Source organism: Nicotiana tabacum, chromosome 22, assembly GCF_000715075.1.
Source record: "Nicotiana tabacum cultivar K326 chromosome 22, ASM71507v2, whole genome shotgun sequence".
Lineage (NCBI taxonomy): Eukaryota > Viridiplantae > Streptophyta > Magnoliopsida > Solanales > Solanaceae > Nicotiana > Nicotiana tabacum.
The window spans coordinates 210,424,806-210,447,874 of NC_134101.1; the positions used below are offsets into that span (position 1 = coordinate 210,424,806).

Below are 23,069 nucleotides of genomic sequence, written 5' to 3' on the forward strand. Positions count from 1 at the left end.
AAGAAATACCTGGATGAAGAATCAAAGAAGTCAGGCGTCCACCTGGAGAATGAGGATGAAGAATAAAAGAAGTCAGGCGTCCACCTGGAAAATAAGGATGAAGAAAAGAAGAAGTCAGGCGTCCACCTGGAGAATGAGGATGAGAAAAGAAGAAGTCAGGCGTCCACCTGGAGAATGAGGATGAGAATTGAAGAAGTCAGGCGTCCACCTGGAGAATGAGGATGAAGAAGTTAAAAAGAAGTCAGGCGTCCACCTGGAGAATGAGGATGAGAATTGAAGAAGTCAGGCGTCCACCTGGAGAATGAGGATGAGAATTGAAGAAGTCAGGCGTCCACCTGGAGAATGAGGATGAAGAAGTTAAAAAGAAGTCAGGCGTCCACCTGGAGAATGAGGATGAGAATTGAAGAAGTCAGGCGTCCACCTGGAGAATGAGGATGAAGAATTGAAGAAGTCAGGCGTCCACCTGGAGAATGAGGATGAGAATTGAAGAAGTCAGGCGTCCACCTGGAGAATGAGGATGAAGAAGTTAAAAAGAAGTCAGGCGTCCACCTGGAGAATAAGGATGAAGAAAAAAAAAAGTCAGGCGTCCACCTGGAGAATGATGATGAATAATTGAAGAAGTCAGGCGTCCACCTGGAGAATGAGGATGAGAATTGAAGAAGTCAGGCGTCCACCTGGAGAATGAGGATGAAGAATTGAAGAAGTCAGGCGTCCACCTGGAGAATGAGGATGAGAATTGAAGAAGTCAGGCGTCCACCTGGAGAATGAGGATGAAGAATTGAAGAAGTCAGGCGTCCACCTGGAGAATGAGGATGAAGAATTGAAGAAGTCAGGCGTCCACCTGGAGAATGAGGATGAGAATTGAAGAAGTCAGGCGTCCACCTGGAGAATGAGGATGAGAATTGCAAATACAATATTTGTGTCAGGAAATACCTGGTAAAGAAAAGAAGAAGTCAGGCGTCCACCTGGAGAATGAGGATGAAGAAATTGAAGAAGTCAGGCGTCCACCTGGAGAATGAGGATAAGAATTAAAGAAGTCAGGCGTCCACCTGGAGAATGAGGATAAAGAATTGAAGAAGTCAGGCGTCCACCTGGAGAATGAGGATGAGAATTGAAGAAGTCAGGCGTCCACCTTGAGAATGAGGATGAGAAAAGAAGAAGTCAGGCGTCCACCTGGAGAATGAGGATGAGAATTGAAGAAGTCAGGCGTCCACCTGGAGAATGAGGATGAAGAAATTGAAGAAGTCAGGCGTCCACCTGGAGAATGAGGATGAGAATTGAAGAAGTCAGGAGTCCACCTAGAGAATGAGGATTTGAAGAAGTCAGGCGTCCACCTGGAGAATGAGGATGAGAATTGAAGAAGTCAGGCGTCCACCTGGAGAATGAGGATGAAGAAGTTAAAAAGAAGTCAGGCGTCCACTTGGAGAATAAGGATGAAGAAAAAAAAAAGTCAGGGGTCCACCTGGAGAATGATGATGAAGAAAGAAAAGAAGCAGTCAGGCACCCACCTGGAGAACAAGGGAATACAATTGAAGTATTGAAGTCAAAAGCCCGCTCATATAAGAAAGGAGCACACTTAGAATCAATAAAGCAGAGGAATCCAACAAAATCCCCAGCAAGAAACAACAAGAGTTCCAAACAGATGAAACAAATACGGGACACAAGGAAAAGGAATACGGAATAAGCCAAACGCCCAAGAGTCACCAAGAAATCAAGACAACAAGAAACGCAAGGGCATAATCTAGATAAGATTTTATAATTCATGTACCATAGTCTAGTTTAGCTTTTTGTATTACCTTGGAAGTAAGGTGTAATAAGGAGGTCAGCAAGCAGTAAAAACAGCACGAAGCAGCAGTAACATCACAGTCCCACGGTAGTCCCAGCTACCCAACACTTCCCGAACTACATTGACCTGATTCCTTTATAGCCAAGGATATGTAGGAAACCTTTGAAGCAGAGGTTCGGTCAAATCTTTCAAAAAATGCTTCCCACGGAGTATTCGAACGGCCAAAAATAGCTCGTATCCGCTCACTTTATCTTTGCACGAAAACTCTTCGAGTTTCCGCACAAAGAGGGGCAGCTGTGAGCACGTGATTTTTGCTTTAATGAAAACTACTCCAAAATAAATCAAAAAATAAAATAAATTTCTTTTACTGTGTAATTTTTGAATTTGCGTGATGCTAAATACTTGTGTTATATCCGTAAGTGTTTACTTTGTCATAATAAAATGAAAAAATAAAATAAAATACATGTTGCATGCATATAGGATTTAATTATGCATTTAAAAGATAATTTAAATAAAATCACAAAAAAATATGCAATAGTTCTATTTTTAAATATTCCACTGTGTGATTGATGTCTTATCTATGTGTTAAATAATTGTTATAGAATAATTAATATATTTTGTGAATTTAAAATTTGTTTTATAATTAAAATTAGAATTTTAAATTAGAAAAAATGAAAATATATATATATATATATATATATATATATATATATATATATATATATATATATATATACAAAATCGGACCTGGATTAAAATCCAGGCCCAAAACATTTTAACCCCCACAGCCCAATCCTTTAGCCCAGGTCCGGACCAAACCAGACGAACCAAAACGACAGCGTTTGGTCGTGGCTTCTCAGAAACCGTTGGATCAAATCCAACTAACGGCTGAGATACACTACCCTTACCCGTAACCCGTAACCCGACCCTTTGACCCAATACAGGCCGACCCTGAACTTAGACCAAACGATGTCGTTTTGATAAGTGGATTGATCCTGGCCCTTCATCTTACTTGATCGGACGGATAGCATCAATCCACCCCACCCCTATATAAGTCCCAATCCCTACCCCGGCCCCTAACTGAACACCCCCCCTCCTCTCACTGTTCATCATCTTCTCAGACCCTCCCACCTAACCCTAGTCGCCCTAAGACCCCAAAGCCTGAAACCCGGCGGCATCAACGCCGCCGGTCACCAAAATAACACCCTAGGACCCCCTGAACATCCTCTACACGAATCTGACCTTAGTTTCCTTCGAATCAGGCCCCAACTCTTCGAATCTTAAATCGAAGGTTGGCCTGAAAACCTGATCTTCTCCGATGGCTTCCAAATTAACACCACAACTTCCCCTAGGTACCCTCATCACGGATCTGTTAGTTGCATGGTTCGAATCATACTGGAACTACTCGAATCTTCATTTGAAGATTCGAGTACAACCTGACCTTATCCTAACCTACTTCAAACTCACACCAGTTACCCCCTGACCTCCCTCGTGCCTAGAACATCTTTGGTTTCCCTCGAATATAACCAGAAATGAGTAAATCCCAAATCAAACTTTCAAGAACCCTAAAAAACCCAAACTTTTGGATTCTGTTCAGATTGAGTAAAGATTGAGGTTTAATCGACCTTAGTCGAAGTATTTTCAGTGGAAAATACTTCGACTAAGGTCTGTTTGATTTCAAACAAAAATCCGAAGCCGAGTTGAGTTCGAGTCTGATTAAAATTCAGAGGTACTTTTCTATTTCTGTTTGCATATTCTGTATGTATTTTTGTTTGTTTTAATAACTTGTTAATTTTTTTTTTATACTTTTTGTTTTGATTAATTCTGTCATTTTGTCTCATGCCCGTCTATATGATCAAAATATGAAACTGTTTCAGTTGGTTGTGATTGTTCATAATGTAAGTAATCGACTCGATTAAGTTCGTCGATTAGTTATATTATGAATTCTCATTTATGATAATGCTAATAAAAACAGTCTGCTTCTATTGTTTTAGACCAATTATGGACAAATGTTGTAAATAGTCTACTGATTAATACTTGTCAATTAAATCATGTTTGTTTGCAAATCAGTAATTTCAAATGTATGATGTGTATATATTGTTTTCTGAACAGGGCATTGTCAGTATATTGACAATGCTCCTGTGTTTGTTTGATTTATTGTTCAAAGTTAAAGCTCAGTTACTGAACTCAGTGTAATATGTTGCTATGATGATTGGTTCTGAATTCAGTATGATTCTACCAATGTTTGATTGAATGTAATTGTGTTAGGAGTTACCCTTTTAATCAGAATTCAGTCCAAACTTTAGGATTGGTTATAGCTGCTTAAACAGATTTTAAAATCTGTACTGTGAAATTTTGAATTTAAGACAGTAATAACATTAATTACAGTAGAAAATCTGGGACATTTTTGGACAGAATAGTGAGGGTAATATGATATAAAAGTGAGCTGATAGTGGAGTGATAATGGCTATTAGTTAATGAGTAATAATGGGGAACAAAGGGTAATGGGCTGCTTAAAATCAGGATAGGATCATTTAAAGTATTAAAAAGTAGGTTGTAATGGAATTTTCTGTTTTTAAAAGATAAAAGGGGGTCCGGGCAGCACTTAAAAAGGGGGGGACAGACCTGTATAAGATGGAGAGAATTGGGACTGATTTAAGAGAGGAGTTTTGAGAAGAAAACTTGAAGAGAATTTAAGAGTTTTTTGGAGAGATTTCAGAACAGAATTTAGACAGACTTTAAGAGTTTTCAGAGAGAGAGAAATCAGTTTTCAGACAGAAATTTTAAAGTTCAGTTTTCAGAGAGATTAGAACAAGGAAAACTGAGATTTTGGGTAGATTTTAAGAGGAGGAACAATCTGATTTAGAAAGGCAGTTTTGTTTTTCTTCAGGTTATCTGTTTAAGAGAGGCTGATTTCCAAAACATTAGGAAATACACACAGAAATACATACACATTTGTGAAAAACAGAAAGAAAGAAATGTGAAACAGGAAGAGGAAAGAAACTGAAATCTGAAATGTTATCTTTCTAGAATCTGTCCGTTGTTTGCTTGTGAATATTGTTCAGTCCAAATCTGAAATTTTTCTCAAGTCTCTGTCACTGTTCATCTGGGTTAACGGATCTTATTCAGACTTGCTGTGTTATTGGTATATTCTGCTGATTTTGTTACTGCTGCTACTGCTGAAATTTACTTCTTCTACCTTCATTTTCAGGTACATATCCTTTTAAATTCTATGTTGGAAAGAGATTCAACATGACAAATAAACAAAGTTTGAATTGTAATACTATCTTCTATTCATTTGAGTTCTTTAGTTAAAAATTTCAGCTTTGGTTTCATGCTGGTAGTGAATTCGAATCGATGGCTACAAGTTAATTGTATTATTTTTGAAATTCATATAAAACTTTGTAATAATGTTATCCATGTCAAATTTCATTAGTTTAGTTATGTATGAGTTGTGTAAATAGGAAGCATGGCAGAAAGTTGGCTTTATTTATATTTTTGCGGTATTGTTAGATAGGTATAGCATAATATGGAAATATCAAGGAAAATATGCTGTCAATTTATTTTGTTAGTTAATTAATTGTTGTTTAAAGCTAGATGATGATTGGTTGCAATTAGCTATCTTTTGGCATAACATTGGTTGTGTTCATAATCTATAGTTGAAAGACGAGTTAGTATAATCCGTTATGTTTATGATGTCAAATATGGTAAGTAATATTGTATGCAATATCATTTTATTAAGTCAGTTAGACTTGTTTCTTTCTTAATAATAGAAGGGTTTAGGAACTTATACGATGCGAAAGTTAATGGTTGTAATAATTCATATAGATTTAGAATCAAATGGGTTTGATTACATATATAACTCAATCATAGGCATAATTAATTAAGTTAATTTCGCCTATTGGATTAAAACAAGTATATAAGAGTAAGATACAAATTGCAAAACTTTATATCAATGGTAATTAGAATAGAACTTGCACTAATTAATAATAATAAAAGTTCTTGAAAATATTCTTTCCTTTATAATTCATTTTCAGTTTTATATACAATTCATTCTTTGGCATATATATATATGTTTTATAATTGTTAAAAATAGCATTAATCATATTTTTATCCTTTCAATGAGAGTTTGAATAGTCTTGGGATGAACATAATTAATACTCGGAAATTATAGTCAACGGGCTATATTTAAAAATTGTGAATTTCTTTTAAAAGAATTTAAAGACACCCCTTGAATATGAATTTCTCAGTATTTTCATGTAAAATGTGTAGATACAACCAAACAATTTGTGGAAAAATCCCTAATATCATTGCAAATATTTTGCGTAATTAGGGATACGTTCGTGTACCCTGATTATATTTTTAAAAGCAAAATTCGGATTATGCGTACGCGCAATTTCGAGCGAATATTTAATAAAAGGATTTTTTTTAAAAGGCGTTAAATTAATTTCATAAAAACCCGCGATGTGCGGTTCAATATTAAAAAAAAACAAATATTCTTGATTCAACACAATCTCAAAAATGATTGCTTAATAAATATATTATCAAAAGTTATTGTGTACACGTACGCGTGACACAAGTCCGCATTTTTATAACACGAATATACGTACGCGTAATTCGATTCAAGGAAGGATCCTTAATCACAATAAGTAAAAGCGGTAGAAAAATCACGTAACAAAACGTATTTAATAAAATCAAGATAATTAAGCCAATAATAAAAACAGTTAAGCGACCATGCTAGAACCATGGAATTCGGAAATGCCTAACACCTTCTTCCGGATTAACAGAATTCCTTACTCAGGATTTCTGGTACGCAGAATAATAAACAGAGTCATATTCTCCTCGATTCAGAGATTAAAATTGGTGACTTGGGACGCCTTAAAATTCCCAGGTGGTGACTCTGAAATTATTAAATAAATCCCGTTTCGACTGTCCTTTAATTGGAGAAAACTCCCCACACGCCCCGCGGGCGCGGTAAAAAGGAGGCGCGACAATCTACATCTGAATGCTTCTTTGCAAGAGCCACAAATGTTAACCGCAATTGATGTGCAAAGCAGTGAATGCAATATTTCAATGGAGTCTCACTCAAAATCAAAGTCTTATAGCTCTCCTTTCACATTACTAGCTCCATCGTAGCCTTGCTCAAGTATTTGTGATGTACTTAATGAGTGATCCATAAGAAAAGAGTCTATTGCCTTCTTCAATGATTAATCAGATGTATCTATTAGACTACACACAATTGAGATGGGACCCAAATGGATTCTACAACCTAAAAACATAGTAGATATCTTTAGCCGTGTATATGAGTTCATGTATAACTAGAATACTGTGAGGAGTTATCTGTAGACGGTGCCTAGAGTTACAATTGGAATAGTCTATGTAGCTAAACCTATGCTTAAAGGAGTCCTCATGAAGTTGTATAAATATTCCATGTACGTTGTACGTTCTGATTAAGCTAAGAGCTAACAACAAGAGCTTATTCTTTTTATGTACTTCTTCATGGTATCAAAGCTTAGGCTTTATTAAAATTAAGATCCTAAGGCTCATTCCTTTACCTAGTCATGTATGCAAATCAAACCACCTCGCTTGCACTCTCACCTTCCTCCCTTCATCAACTCATTGTCATTTGTCCCATAAAACTTAAGCCATCAAATTATCTTGTTTGGAGGACACAAATCCTCCAACTTATGCAGACATTGAAAGTAACAAATATTATCAAAGAAGAGGCTCCAAATAAATTCCTAGAAGGAGAGACCAACGCTAACCCCAAATTCACTGAGTGGGAAGAGAATGATGTTCTAGTTAGAAGTTGGCTCTCTAGAACAATGACAGAAGAGTCAATGTTCCTCATTATAGGATGTTCCATGGCGAAACAAATGTGGTTGTGTCTTGAGTATACTTACCTCCAAGCAACAAAGGACAAGGAGTTTCAATTGAAGCAACAATTTCAAACAGTAAAACTGGGATCAAAATCCATAGATGAATACATAAAAGAGTTTAAAGAAATTTGTGATAGTCTTATGGCGATACACAAACCATTGGACGAAGATAGCAAAGTAATCAATTTCGCTAGAGGTTTTGGGAGCAAGTACAAGACCCTTCGTACTGTAATGTTGGGGAAACCACCCTACCCCACATTTAACCAATTTGTTAATGCCCTTAGAGGATTTGAAATGAGGGAAGACACTGATGACATTATGGAACAAACACCTCCTAATTCTACTATGACTTTTGTAGCACAAAAATCTCAAGGAAGAGGCCGTGGCAATTTTTATAGAGGAAGAGGCCAACCAAAAGGAAGGGGAGGAAGACAATTTAGTCAAAGGAATTTTGGAGCACTAAATCAAAAGAGAATCTAAAGTCAAGCCCCTATTAGATTTGTGGAAGGAACAATCATACAGACACTTTCTTGCTTCTATAGATGGGACTACTCTTACCAAGCACAACAAGAGGTACCACAGGAACTAGCAACAATGTCATTTAATGATCAACCTGATGACAATCTTTACATGGACTCTAGAGCTACCAACCATATGGTACAATTTGCAGGTACTCTAATAAATCCATCTCCTTTTAAGGGAAATGACTCTGTAATGGTAGGAAATGGTGATAAACTTTCTATCACACATATAGGTAATAAGAATATTGGGAGGAACCTGTACCTAAAAGATGATTTTGTTGTGCCTAAACTCAAGAAGAACCTCATTTCTGTTAGTAAATTTGTCAAGGATAATGCATGTTCTTTGGAATTTACTGACGAAGATTTTATTGTTAAGGACAAGAAAACGAGAATCACTCTGGCAAAGGGAAATAAAAGGAATGATCTATACACGTTGGAGGGAAACTTACATGAAGCACTGGCAATTACAAAGATTGAGAAGAATTCATATACGATCTGGCATCAAGACTAGGACATCCGCACTCAAGAATACATAAGTTTTTGCATAGCAATAAGATGATTGATGTCAAAAGTTGGAATAAAATCTTTTCTGTTTGTACTAGTTGTCAGATGGGTAAAAGTTGTAAGTTATCTTTCCCAGTATCAAATAAAAGAGAGATTGCGCCATTAACGAAAATTCATTATGATTTATGGGGACCAGCCCCTGTGGCTTCTTCTCAAGGAATTAAATATTATGCTATATTTGTTGATGATTGTACCAGATTTACATGGTTTTACCCTCTCAAAGGAAAATTTGATTTTCTATCTAACTTTATAGTCTTTCATAAATTAGTAGAAAATTAATTTTCTCAAAAACTCAAATTCTTTCAATGTGATGGGGGAGGAGAGTTTAGTAGCTTGGAATTTCTTTATTATTTGGCTCAACATGGCATCCAAAGACAAGTTTCTTGTCCTTATACACCTGAGCAAAATGGCATAGCAGAAAGAAAACACAGACATATTGTGAAAACGGGCTTGACACTAATTTTTAATGCCAACCTACCACTGTTTCTTTGGGTTGAAGCTTTTATGACGGCCGTTTTCTTAATTAATAGAATGCCTACTTCTACATTAAGCATGCAATCCCGTTTCTTTAAGTTGTATGGATTAGAGCCTGAATACAATATCTTAAAAGTTTTTAGATGCAGATGTTTTCCCTACCTCAAAGGACAAAATAAGAATAAATTCCAACCAAAAACTTTTCCTTGTATATTTATAGGCTACAGTCTTCTTCGCAAAGGTTACATATGCTATCACCCTCAATCAAGGAAGGTTTTTATCTCACGGCATGTTATATTTGATGAACTTCACTTACCATATCTATCTCCTACTACTGATTTGAATGTTGACTCTAGTTCATCGCATTTTACCACTTTCCGAGAGTTCTTTAACTCAGTTGCTGCTCCATCCTCTTTTGAGGAGAATGTGAACGATGAACAACCTCAACTGGGTGTATCTGCTTTGCCATCATTATTCAAAACCTTGCCTGCTTGTACAACTGAGCACTTGGACGTTCCAACTCATTCAAATCAACAAGACCAAAGTCCATTGGCTTTAGCTCCAATTTCTCCACAAAGTACAGGTTCATTTTCGTCCACTTCAACTAGCCATTCCACTACCTCATCATCCAATTCATCACACCTTGACATCTCAAATACACCAGGTATAGAACTTTTTGTTGACTTACCTCCCATTCCTTGTACCACAAATTTACAAGTTAATTCTCATCCCAAACCTATGCCACCATCTCGACCCCAAAACCCATCAAATACCCATCATATGCTCACACGAGCAAAAACTAGTTTAATACATAATCCTACCTTTGAAGTTCTTACAGCGACCACGATGCTAGACACAAAAGAACCAAATACCATCAAAGATACATTGTCTCGACCTCACTGGGTATCAACTATGCATGAGGAGCTTCAAGCCTTGCGTAAAAATAAAGCTTGGGTTCTAGTTCTTCGTCAGCCGCACATGAACTTTATTGGGTCCAAATGCGTGTTCAAGACCAAACTAAAAGCCGATGGGTCTGTGGAACGTTTCAAAGCGCGACTTGTTGCTAAAGGTTATAATCAAATCGAAGGAGTCGATTTTGAAGACACATTCAGTCCGGTGATAAAGGAAACAATTGTCCGCATTGTTTTCTCCATTGCAACTACTCTCAATTGGCCCATTCGACAACTCGATGTGAAAAATGCTTTTTTACATGGAGACTTGAAGGAAATTGTGTTCATGGAGCAGCCCCCGGGGTTTAAAGATCTAATTTTTCCACACCATGTTTGTCGGCTAAAGAAAGCTTTTTATGGACTCAAACAAGCGCCCAAGGCATGGTTTCACAAGTTTAGTTCTTTCCTTTTACATCTTGGCTTCTCTTGTAGCAAGGCAGACCCCTCATTGTTTGTGTTGCACTCTTCAAAGGGCACTCTTCAAAGGGCACCCTTCTGCTTCTTTTTTACGTCGATGATATCATCCTCACATGCAGCCATTCCTCACTAATTAATATCCTCATCCACAAGCTCAGTTCCATGTTTGCAATGAAGGATATGGGAGATTTATATTACTTTCTTGGAATTGAGGCTACCCTAACCAAAGATGGGCTTTTTCTTAGACAACAGAAATATGCCTTGGATATTCTTCAAGGACCAATATGCTCGCTGCTAGACCTTTGAATACTCCTCTATCTCAGAAGCATACTTTACATGACTCTACTGGTTCCTTAGTCGATGCATCTGAATATAGGAGCATTGTTGGAGCTCTCCAATACCTCACCCTTACCAGGCCCGAAATTTCTCATTCAGTAAATCTTCTTTGCTAGTTTATGCAAAGTCCAACTGAAGTTCATTGGTCTGGAGTTAAACGAGTCCTTCGTTACATCGCAGGAACTTCTCAACTTGGATGACGCATCTCTGCTCAATCTTCTCTAAATCTAGTTGGGTTTTCGGATACAGATTGGGCTGGCTGCCCACTTTCTCGCAGGTCCACATCAAGTCTGTGTTTTCCTAGGTTTGAATTGCATATCTTGGTCCTCTAGAAAGCAAAGCACAGTTGCAAAATCCAGCGCCGAAGCTGAATACAGGTCCTTGGCCTCTCTTCCTGCTGAAGTTACGTGGGTTACCTACATTTTGAAGAATATTGTCATTTCTCTATCTCAGCCTCCAGTATTGTTTACTGACAACATCAATGCATTACATCTCACAGCTAATCCAGTCTTACATGCTCGCATCAAACATGTTGAACTTGATTATCACTTTGTCCGGGAAAAAGTTGTCCAAAGAGCTATGGTGACAAAGTTCATTCCTTCCATGTCTCAGGTTGTTGATATATTGACAAAACCCTTGTCTATATTTCAGTTTCAGTCGCTCCGAACCAAGCTTGGAGTAGTGCAAATTACCCACTCCAACTTGAGGGGGGGGGGGGGATGTTAGACTACACACAACTGAGATGAGACCCAAATGGACTCTATAACCTAAAACATAACAAATATCTTTAACCGTATATATGAGTTCATGTATAACTAGAATACTGTGTGAAGTTATCTGTAGACAGTGCCTAGAGTTACAGTTGGAATATTCTACGTAGCTAAACCTATGTTTGAAGGAGTCCTTCATGAAGTTGTATAAATATCCCATGTATGATGTACATTATGATTAAGCTAAGAGCTAATAACAAGAGCCTATTCTTTTTATGTACTTCTTCAGTATCATTAAGATGAACGATACCAGCAAATCATTCTATTACTTCGCCTTCTTTGTTAATATATCTCAAAACAAATGCCATTTGCTCTTTGTGTGATATATCCTTTGATTCATCAACCAGTATCCCGAAAAAATCTCCATCTAAATCTTCAATGATTGCTTTAATTGTCTCTTTGGAATAAGCATCAATAATATCCTTTTGAATTGATGGGGAATGTTGCTCCCAAATGCGCACACACATATACGTGGTAGTACAAGTAATAAAGTGATAAATCGAGTGTTGAACCCGCAGAGACTTGTGTTAGCTACCCACTAGTTTCACCAAAATTATTATTAGTCGAGTCAATCAGAGTTCAAAAGTGTGATTATACTAAGCAATAATTGTGACAAGTAACTAATAAATCAAGCAACAAAATGATTGATGTGTATTCAGTAGATATGAATATACTAGAATTGTGATCGATTCACCAATCCTATTGTGTTCTAATTAACTTTTTCTTTCATACAATTCACTCATGGTTGCTAATTAGTCAAATAATTTCTCTCGTAGCATTCTCCCGAATTACTACTCGCCTAGTCAAAATAGATTATCGCCCATATTCCTATGAAATCAATCTGTTAAGAACGCATTAAGATTACGATATTCAATTAAGCATGGTGACTAGGTATATTCTTATCCTAACCACAAATCCACCCCCACTGAGAGTTAAGATCATGCCCTCTTCAATTCTTCTTTAGTCTAGACGTAGCTTTCCCAAGCATAGCATAGATAGTAAATAGAACCTAACTGTTAGCCAGACAATAAGCAATTAATCAGAGAATTGAAGAAATAACCTTATATTAGCAATTGTAATCAAGGTTAAGTCAATGTCAAACAACAGTATTCATGGGTAAATCACAACCCTGGAACTATGGGTTTTAGCCACTCATGATAAAATCAAAATAATTTCACAAGTGTTGAATAATTGAGAATACTAAGAATGATGAAGAAAAATTAAGATATCCTTGCTCCTGAGTATTCCTCATGAGTGTTTTTCTCTCAAAGAGGCGTCTCCCCTCACAAAATAGGTTTAGGCTTGCTTTTATACACGCTGGGGATGTCTTGGGCCGAAATAACCTTGTTCCGGTCGAGTTAGGAAAATTTTCTGTCACCAGTGTCCAGGGTAGCATGGGGCGCTGGCACTGGGACTTTTGCAATTTTCTCTTCTGCGCCACAGGTAGCGCCCCACGCTAGCCTGGGCACTACTCTATGGCCTTTTCCTATTTCGTTCCTTTTTGCCTCCAATCTCGCACGTTCATCCCATATTGCCTTTGGATGATTCCTACACATAAAAATACTATGAATTAGCATAAATCATTAAAATTCACATCCGGAATCTACGAAACATGATTAAAATATGAGGCACTATGCATATAAATATACATACTTTAAGCTAAATATTAACACTCCAAACTTAGACTCTTGTTCGCCCTCGAGCAATGGGACTATCAACTACACCCCAACAATGTACACCTCAACTAGAAAGGAGGAATTCAATTATTCAATCATACACTTTACCCTTGACTATGGTCGATACTGACAATCAGGCATGAACACACGAAATTCACATTCTTTCCATTTTAAACATGTCCAAGTATAAACATTTCAGTTTAATCAATTCAAACAACCTATCCATATCCACCCTACCTGAAGAGCCGACTCATTTTCACTAAGCATCCTCAACTTGCGCACTCACACAACAAGAGAAATTCATAACATCACCAATCCGTCATGAGATCATGTGTCCTCTCCAACAAACAAAAGAGTGAATATAGAATAGTTCAAACATTCAAGTATGACTTTGAAGATAATTTAAGGATATCACACAATTTGAAAAAAAGTCGTTCACTCTCACAAAGAATTCATGTGCATCCTGTGGTCGTACCATAAGCTTTCCCTTAGTGTACATCTCTACTAATCTAAGCTAGCCAAGTCTAGAATCAATTAAGACTTTATGGGTTGTAATGTAGGCTAACGGATGAGTAAGATATATTTACGAATATTGACTAACCCTCCTAAGCAATTTAATACACTAAACTCAAATTCGAGCACATATTCTTCGCAACCAATTCACTCTCCATAAACCATATACAACATAGCCTTTTCTTCAACTAAGCACTTCTACCTCCCCACTAGCACGAATTAGTAATATTAGGAGGTATGTATTTTTCCTCTAAATTATTTATAGTATATTTATTTTTTCTTTTCTTGCAATTTTTCTTTTCTACACACACTCCATGCATTAAGGTTCATCGGCTAGTGACCTTTTTTCATAATTTTAGTGCACCTTAAGGGCCCTCCCATCGTTCCACCCGAAATCTACTTTTCAATCTCTCACCTTACTTCTTTTAGAGACTAAGTGCCTCCGGAGGTAAAGGTTCAACAAGCTCAAATTAAGAACAAAATAGGGATACGACTTGTAATATGGGTGCCCAAGAAAAGGTCTATAATCTCAAAGGGCTTAGCAATGGAATTTTTTTATTTTAAGTGATAAGAACATCTACGATCAAGCAAGAAATTCCTATGTCATCTCCTAGACTAGCACAACTTAATGATTTCGCTTCGATTAATATACGGGGCAAGTTCTAGACTATACAGGATAACACAAAATATCACAAATCCTCACACACACATTGCACATGACTCAATCAAGACGGTTTTGTTCAACTCTCAAGTTAAGCAGACATATATAGTTGAGAAATTTTAAGCAATATTGCACTAGGTGACATACAAGTCAAACAACAGAGAAAAGACGCCACAGAGTAGACTATTTATATTACTTTGGCATCACAATTCAAATCAAGTATAACAAGAAGACGGGAAGACAGAGCGCATGCCATAGCCTAATGTCCCAGCACCAAACATGTCAATAGGTACCTCAGAGCAACTAAGTTTTCTTTTTATCCTGCTCCTAAAAAAACAAAGCACCCAGTTCAAGTTACACCCTTGGAAAAGAACAGCGGCCAAAGTAAAACTAAGGGATACTACCTAACTATCCTAACAAATATTTTTTTGATGTTTTAAATCGGACTTTAATCCCTCAAGAAAATTATCCTAAAGATCCATCGTCAGGAAAAGTCTGAGCTTTTTCTGATTTTTTTCTTCTTAAAGCTGGACTATGTCTACTACGAGTTCCTAAAAGAAAAACTAATAAAATAAAAATAAAAAACAATTTTATACAATTACATCACATAAAGTAGTTCCCCCACCCCACACTTAGCTTATGCATAGTCCCGATGCATGTAAGAATTTAAAGTAAAGTAAGGTGGAAAAGAGAACTTCCTGCTAGTCGGACCCATGCGGGTCATACTCGGACCCTTCATCCTCAGAATGCACACAAGCCGCAGCTCCGAGCCATCATTATTATTTGCCCCCAGGGGCACCAAAGCCATTGGCCCCGTGATGACAGTACCAATATCATCCTCATCATCTGAGCCTTTGTGGCTATTTTCATCCTCTAACGGGTGAATGGGACTGCCAAGTGCAATTCCCAACATTTCGTTTGAAGAACTGAACAAATCATTGCGTAGATGCATACACTTCTCATTCGTCACGTCCAACCTACTCATTATCACATCCAGGGAGCTAAATAGATACATGTCATAGTTTTTGTCACTCTCATTCCGCGCCGCCTAGCTCATCTTGAACGTAGACTCCAACAAAGAGGTAATCTCCATCAACCCCTTTGGAGCCTCCACAACCTCATCATAACCGTGATATTCAGGTACCTCCTAGGAGAGCATGTACTGCATTAACAGGTTTCCAAAGAAGAATACTTTTATTTTCTGCCCAAATCGTGTGCAGGCCATATCTCCTAACATGATCTCACCCACATTGATGGATCGCCCAGTCATCAGAAAAAATATCAAACACACTCGAGCTCAATCGCCCAATCATCAGAAAAAATATTAAACACACTCGATCTCAAGTGCATTCACTGTTGTACTCAACCGACATCAGTCTAGCCTGCACGAAGTTTTGCCATACCTTGGCAATCTTGTTGAAGTTAAAGCGAATCATCTCAAGATGGGCATCACCCTTAGTTCTTGTCCACTTTGCATTAGAATCGACGCCACACAGAGTGTGACATATAACCTGGAGCTTAGGATTTGACAAGCTTTTACAGCCTTCGCGGGTTAGGTCAATCAACTCTCAAAAATTTACATAAGGAATCCCTATCCGGCAGCACTTCCTTTCCTCAGACCCACGACATGAACATGTCCCATTCAAATTTGCATAGAGTTCCCTCACTATGCTCGAATTTTCATATGACAGGCACTTTAGGAACTTATCCATCTTCATATCTCTCAACCGGGCTAGCACATTCGGGAAGTTTTTCTCCAGAGTTTTCACGTTGATCCCCATTTCAGAGACCTACTGCCCATATGGCTCAAAGCCGTGATACCACTGGATGGCGTCCTCCCGAACTAGATCAAAATGGGTCCTTGGACCCGACGGTCCTCTCCTTGATCCATTGGCAACCTGCTTCCCTTTAGCTTGCCAAGATTACCCTTCCCCTTGCTTGCACTTTTTAGGAGGGGGAGCAGTGGTGGAGGACTTCTCCACTCCTTTGCCTTGTTCGCACTGTCACAAGCCATAGCAACCTACAACATAATAATCATGATTGTGAGAATGAATTTAGAAATTCTCCTAAGGTTATCGTGAGAGTCAAAGATGACCCCACACTTAAAATCGAAGGCTCTATGTAATATACTCATAATATTAGTTTAAAGCGCACAAATTTTGCACCACAAGGAGATGTGTACTCAAGACTTTTCGATACACAAAATTATAATTCACTAACTATGCCACACAAATCAAGTAGTCAAACATGGCAAAGAGACTTAGCCTTAGAGCAAGCAAGTAACACATGGTCCTAAATCTCTACAACTAATACATTACACTAGCTAATTCTAACAAAGTGATACAACATACATAATATAAGATACATGGTGTGGGTGGCATGTGAACATTAAATACAAGATTTGGGTTATGTAAAACCACCCCCAAACACCCCACACTTAGCCCGACATCACATGTAACTACACTCAGCTTCTCAGACTTTACTGGTGCACAATTTACTCTTTCAAGCATTTTATCAAACACACGGTGGATATTAAGTGTGTGCAACTCAATTCAACAATGGTGGAATATGGTGGCCCTTCCAAATTTTAATGAAGCAGAGAAAATTATAGTTTACTACTCCGTAGACAACTTCACAATCAATTTTTAGCAACTAATTTCTTGCACAATTGGGCCACCCACCATAGAAAAGAGTTCTAAGAAACAACTTATGTGGGGGTTGGGTCATTTGGGAGGGTGGATGGGCAATATAATCTATAAAATAAAAAAATGGGGGGAGAGAGTTTAGGAGTTAGATTTATTTTTATATTAGAGGGGTTATGGGTATAGGTATTAGGAGATAGGTTAAAGGGTGAGAGCAAATAGGCATGTGGGTAGGGTTTAGGGGTAGTGGTTTTAAATAATAAAATGAAAAAGAAAAGAAAAAAATTTAAAAATACTTACCTGCCCCCCAGCCTAGTGCATCGTGCTAGGCCTGGTGCTGGGGAAAACCTTCTATTTTGTGCACCCCAGGTAGCGCAGGGCGCTGACCTGGGAGCTACTTCACCATTTTTTTTGAATGAAGTTCCTAATCCCCCCAACACTTAGTACAACCATTATATACATCCCATACCATTCTACCTATAATTTCTATGCTTACAAAGAAAACAAGAACTCTAGTCTACTCTAACTAAAAAATTAAAAGGCTAAGCTATGAAAGCAATAAACATTGGGTTGCTTCCTAATAATCGCCTGATTTAACGTCCCGGCACAATGCAGGGCCTCGCTTACTCATCAGCGAGTATTACTTTGGACTTCTGACGATCAATGACACCTCCCCTATAGTGCTTGACCCTTTGCCCATTCACTAAAAAATGTCTTTCACCATTTAAAGCGCGCAACTTAATTGCACCATAAGGTGTAACTCTCACTACCTCAAATGGGCCTGACCACCTCGATTTTAATTTCCTAGTAAATATCTTAAGCCTAGAATTGAACAATTGTACCTTTTGGCTTAGTCCAAAGTGATGCAGCTTGATACGCTTGTCATGCCAGTTTTTTTTTCTCCTTGTAAATCTTAGCATTTTCATAGGAGTGTAGACTGAACTCAGATAACTCATTCAATTGCAAGAGTCTCTTCTCGCATGTGGCTTCAAAGTCTATATTCAACTTTTTAATCTATGCCTTATGTTCAAGCTCAACCAGCAAGTGACATGCCTTCCCATAAATAAGCTTATACGGGGATGCCCTACTTGATATTTTGTATGCAGTTCTATATGCCCACAAGACATCATCTAACTTTGCAGCCCAAGATTTCATGTTAACACTCACTGTCTTCTCTAATATCATTTTTATTTCTCTATTCGACACTTTAACTTGTCCACTTGTTTGCCTATGATATGCCGTGGCAACTCTGTGGCGGACCCCATATTTGTCTAGAAGGTTATTCAACAATCGATTGCAGAAATGCGTTGCTTCATCACTAATCAAACCTTTGAAGCAAAGGTTCGGTCAAATCTTTTTCAAAAAAAAAAAATGCTTCAACGGAGTACTCGGATGGGCAAAAATCGCTCGCTTTATCTTTGCACGAAAACCCTTCGTGTCTTCGGGCAAAGAGGGGCAGCTGTAAGCACGTGATTTTTTCCCAATATGAGAATTACTCCCAAAAAATTCAAAAATAAAATGATTTTTCTTTGGTGTGCAATTTTGTGATATTTTGTGATATTTTGAAGAATTATTTGTATTTGTCTGTGCGTGTTTATTCGCTAAATTAATAAAAAATACAAAAAATATGTCGCATTTTGCATGTATGATTTAATTCTACAATTGTTAGTAATTAAAATTGTTTTACAAAAATTAAAAATTACAAAAATAGGCATCGTTTGCATTTTTAGCATTTAATGTCCAAATATACAATTTTATGCTTAATTAATACTTAATTGTGCGTTAATTGTTATTGGGAGTTAATTTGCGCCTTTATAACTTAATTTAGTTCTTAATAATAGTTTAAGTATTTTTATAATTTAGTTTTAGAAAAACAAAAGAAGAAAAGAGAGCGAAAATATAAAGAAAGTCGGAATTGGACCTCTTCTTCAATTTCAAGCTATAGGCCCAAAAAATGGCCCAATCTTCCCTACGACCCAGTCCATTTTGAACTGGGTCGACCCAGTCCATAACCCAACACCCCTATTATCTTACAAACAACACAAAACAAAAGAAAGAAAGAAGAAAAAACCCTAAAAAACTAAGAAGTCATCCGCCCCCACCCCTCCTATCTTCTTCTTCTTCCTCAAGCTTCTCCACCTCCCATGGCTGCCCTTCCTCACGCCTCCACCACCTCAACACACACACACACACACACGACATTCTCCATCGTCCCATCTACCCCAACACGAGCAGCCATGGCTGCTTTCTCCCCCCATTTCCCGTTGTCGAAACCAAATGACCATTGGAGTAGCTTCACGTCCGCCATTGTTGCTGCGTTTTCTTCCAGTCGTTGCAGCTGCTACTGCTGTTCCTTCGTCATCCATGGAGGGCCTTCTACTTCCATCTTCTCAACTTCAAGTCCAAGCGACCATGCTGCTCCGTTCTCCAAAACACAACAATGAGAGCTACTCGAAACCAACCCAAAAACGAGCTCCATTGTCGCTCCGTCGTGTTGCTGCGTCGCTGCGTCTTCAGCTTCACCATTGCTGCTGCTGCTCACGTTTCTGCTCCAGCTGCTTCTCGCCGGGTCTGCCTTCGTCCTCTTCGTCGAGCTCAAGCTTGAGCTCGACATCCATGGACGCCGCTGTTTCTTCTTCATCGAAGCCCAACTCCATCGCGCTACTGCTGCTCCGTTCCAGCTGCTTCTTGCTGCGTTTTTCTTCATCTTTCACCTCAAATGATGCTTGTTTCTTTGTCGTCTTCAAGTCCGTTTATGCCCAAGTTCGTTGGTTTCGTTTAGAGTTCGTTCGATGTTCGTCGTTGGACATTCACGGTTAGTTATTCTAAGTTCTATTACGTCCATAATTTGTTTGATATTTTCAGATTTTGAATTAGCATAAGTTTGCTTTATTTTTCTTATTTTGTTTTAGATAAAAATTGTTAGTTTAGTTATATTGTTGTTAGATTTAAGTTGAAGATTTAATTTAATTATTTTCAGTTTGTTTTATTAATTTTAAGAGGATTTAGTTTTAATGTAGAAAGGTGTTAGTTTAAATCGTTTAAATTCGTTGTTTGTTGTTAATATAGATTTAATTCGTATTCATTTTTTGAAGTTGGTTTTAATTTAGTGATTTAATGTGAAGTTATGTTTTGGTTTTAATTTTTGGATCATGCATCTTTGTTATAAGTTTCGTTGGATTTAATTTAAGAAAGATTAGTTGATTATTTGAAGATTAGTGATTTGAATATGTTTATTTGTTTTGTTTAAGTTTAATTCAAAGTTTGAACAAAGTTTGTTTGTTATTATTATTGTATATTTTCATTCATGTTCATACTTTGTTTGGTTGATCTTGAATCCGAAATTTGTATAGTTTGATTTCTTGTTTACCATTTATGATTATTTCTTGAATTGGTCTCATAATCTTGTTTAAAGTTTAATATAAGAATTGTTTGTTGTAATGTTGTTAGTAGTTGATTTTAAGTTCAATATGATTGAAGTTAGAAATCTAAATATACTTGTTTGTTGTTGTTGTTTAAATCCGAAAATAGGTTTGTTGCTAAAATATTGTTCAATCAAATTTTAGTTGTTCTTTGTTGTTCAATTTGTGTTCATGTGATTTGTTGTTGAAATATTGTTAAAATCGTGTTCATGTGATATTGTTGTTATGATGTCATCCATGTTCATATTGTTGTTTGAACATTGTTAGAAATTGATCATATTGTCTATATTTTGGTTAAGTTTGATTAATTGATGTGTTATAGCTGATGGGTAGTTTGGTAAATTTGTAATACGTTCAGGGGTAGTTTGGTAATTTCAGTAAGGTCGGAAGGGGTAGTTTAGGAATTGTACATTTTGAAATTGTTTATTTGAAGCATGGGGGACAAAATGAAATGGGGTGGGTTGTGATATGATTATTTAATATAAAGGGGGGACAAGATTTAAATTAAAGGGGAATCTTGCATTATTTTAATTAAAGCATGGGAGACAAAATATAATGGGGTGGTGTGATATGTTTATTTAATGTAATGGGGATGAGTGGAAAGATAATGGGTTGGGTAGAGAAAAAGTATTGATTTAATTGATTAAAAGATTTATGGGATGTGATTATATATATGGGAAGTCTTGAAGACAAATGAAAAGAACAAGAAATACAGAGAGAACAGAAAAGATACGAGAAAAAATACACACACAGATAGAGAGAAAAAACGGACAGAGAATAGAAGAGAGAAAAATTCCGAAAAATATTTAAGCTTTCAAAATAAAAATAAAAGCTAAAAAATCTACTGCTTTCTTTCTTTGTTTGAAATTAGTATTAATGGTTGTTGTTTCATTTAAAGCTTAAAGCTTTTGTTTTTGGGATTACTACTCCACCGGTTTGTACTGGGTTGTTACTGTTGCTGGGCAGTTGTTGATGTTGTACTGTTATTACTGCCGCTGATTCTCATCTTCATTTTCTTGCTTCCAATATCAGGTACATATCTGTAAATTCATGTCATGAAAAGCTTCAACATGACATATTAATGAAGTTCGGGAATTATAATTCTGTTTTCCATTCGTTCAAGTTCATTAGTTTAAAATTTGGTTTTGTTTCAGTTGATTAATATAGTAGTACGTTTGTCGTGATGAATATAAGATAATTGTTACCTCTTAAAGTTCGTATAAGTGTTGTAATAATATCACCTATTTCGGAATTTTCATTAAGTGAAGTCATGATTGAATTATCAAGGTAGGGAACATGACATAAAATGGGTCATTAATTACATCCCGTAATATTGTTAGCTAAATGTAAAGTAGAATGGAAGTATCAAGAAATTACATTATTAGTATATCTTGTAAAAAATCTGATTTTTGGTTTAGATTGATATAAGTTGTATGTTCATATATGGCATGATGATGAGTATATATATAATCATATATGGAAGGTGATTTGATATAGCTCGTTACGATGTTAGAGTGTTATGAATGTTTTAAGACGGACAATTGTGTTGCATGTAAGGCAATTTTATTCAATCGATTTGTATAATAATTCCCTTTCTTATCAACTTGATGTCTATCTACCATCATAAACAAATTAATCAAACGATTATAATTTTGGATTAAAAAATAATTAATGTAGAAGGTGATTAAATTTATAGATTATAACATTTTTTTTAGCATTCGCTTCAAATAGAACAATGAAAATTCTTCAAAAATATCACTTCCTTACATCCATTCTTTCCCAATTTTTATACATAATTTGCATGTTGTCTATTTGGGTAGGCAAATATTGTATTCACTAAATGGTAGTATTAATCACATATTTATTTTTACTCCACAAATTCGAATGGTTTGAGGAATATAATTCATACGCGAAAAACATAAATTGCGACCAACGTCCAATAAATTGTAAATTCTTTTTAAGGAATTTAGAGACTAATAGAATATTTATTTCTCATGATGTTCACATAAAAATACGTGGATATAATAAACAATTTGTAAACAAATTTATACTACCATCAAGAATATTTTTGTGATTAGGGATACGTTCGCGTAACCTAATTATATTTCTAAAGGCAATTCGGATTATGCGTTCGCGCAACTTCGATCGAATATTTAATAAAAGGGATTTCTCGGAGAATATCATTATTAATTTCATAAAAACCCGAGATGTGAGGTTCACTACTTAATTATACAAAAAGGGCGAATATTCTTGATTTTATTTAAAGCATAATTTCGAAAATAATTATTTTAATAAAAATATTATCTATATTATTGTGTACACGTGCGCGTGACACAACTCCGCATGTTTTAAAAAATATAATTTATAACACGAATATACGTACGCGTGATTCGATTCAAAGAAGGGACTTTAAATCTAAATAGAAGCGGTAACAATAAAATCATGCAATAAAAAATGT

The 23,069-nt window shown here is 36.6% G+C and overlaps 1 protein-coding gene across 1 annotated transcript; it reads left to right on the plus strand.

Annotated features, from left to right (window-relative positions):
- The first annotated feature begins 19,260 nt into the window (after nucleotides 1–19,260).
- Nucleotides 19,261–22,055, plus strand: LOC142176813 (uncharacterized). Its single transcript, XM_075245180.1, has 2 exons — nucleotides 19,261–20,004; nucleotides 21,644–22,055. The coding sequence occupies exons 1-2, from the start codon at nucleotides 19,467–19,469 to the stop codon at nucleotides 21,655–21,657; spliced, it is 552 nt and encodes a 183-aa protein (XP_075101281.1). The 5' UTR covers nucleotides 19,261–19,466; the 3' UTR covers nucleotides 21,658–22,055.
- Nucleotides 22,056–23,069: the final 1,014 nt, after the last annotated feature.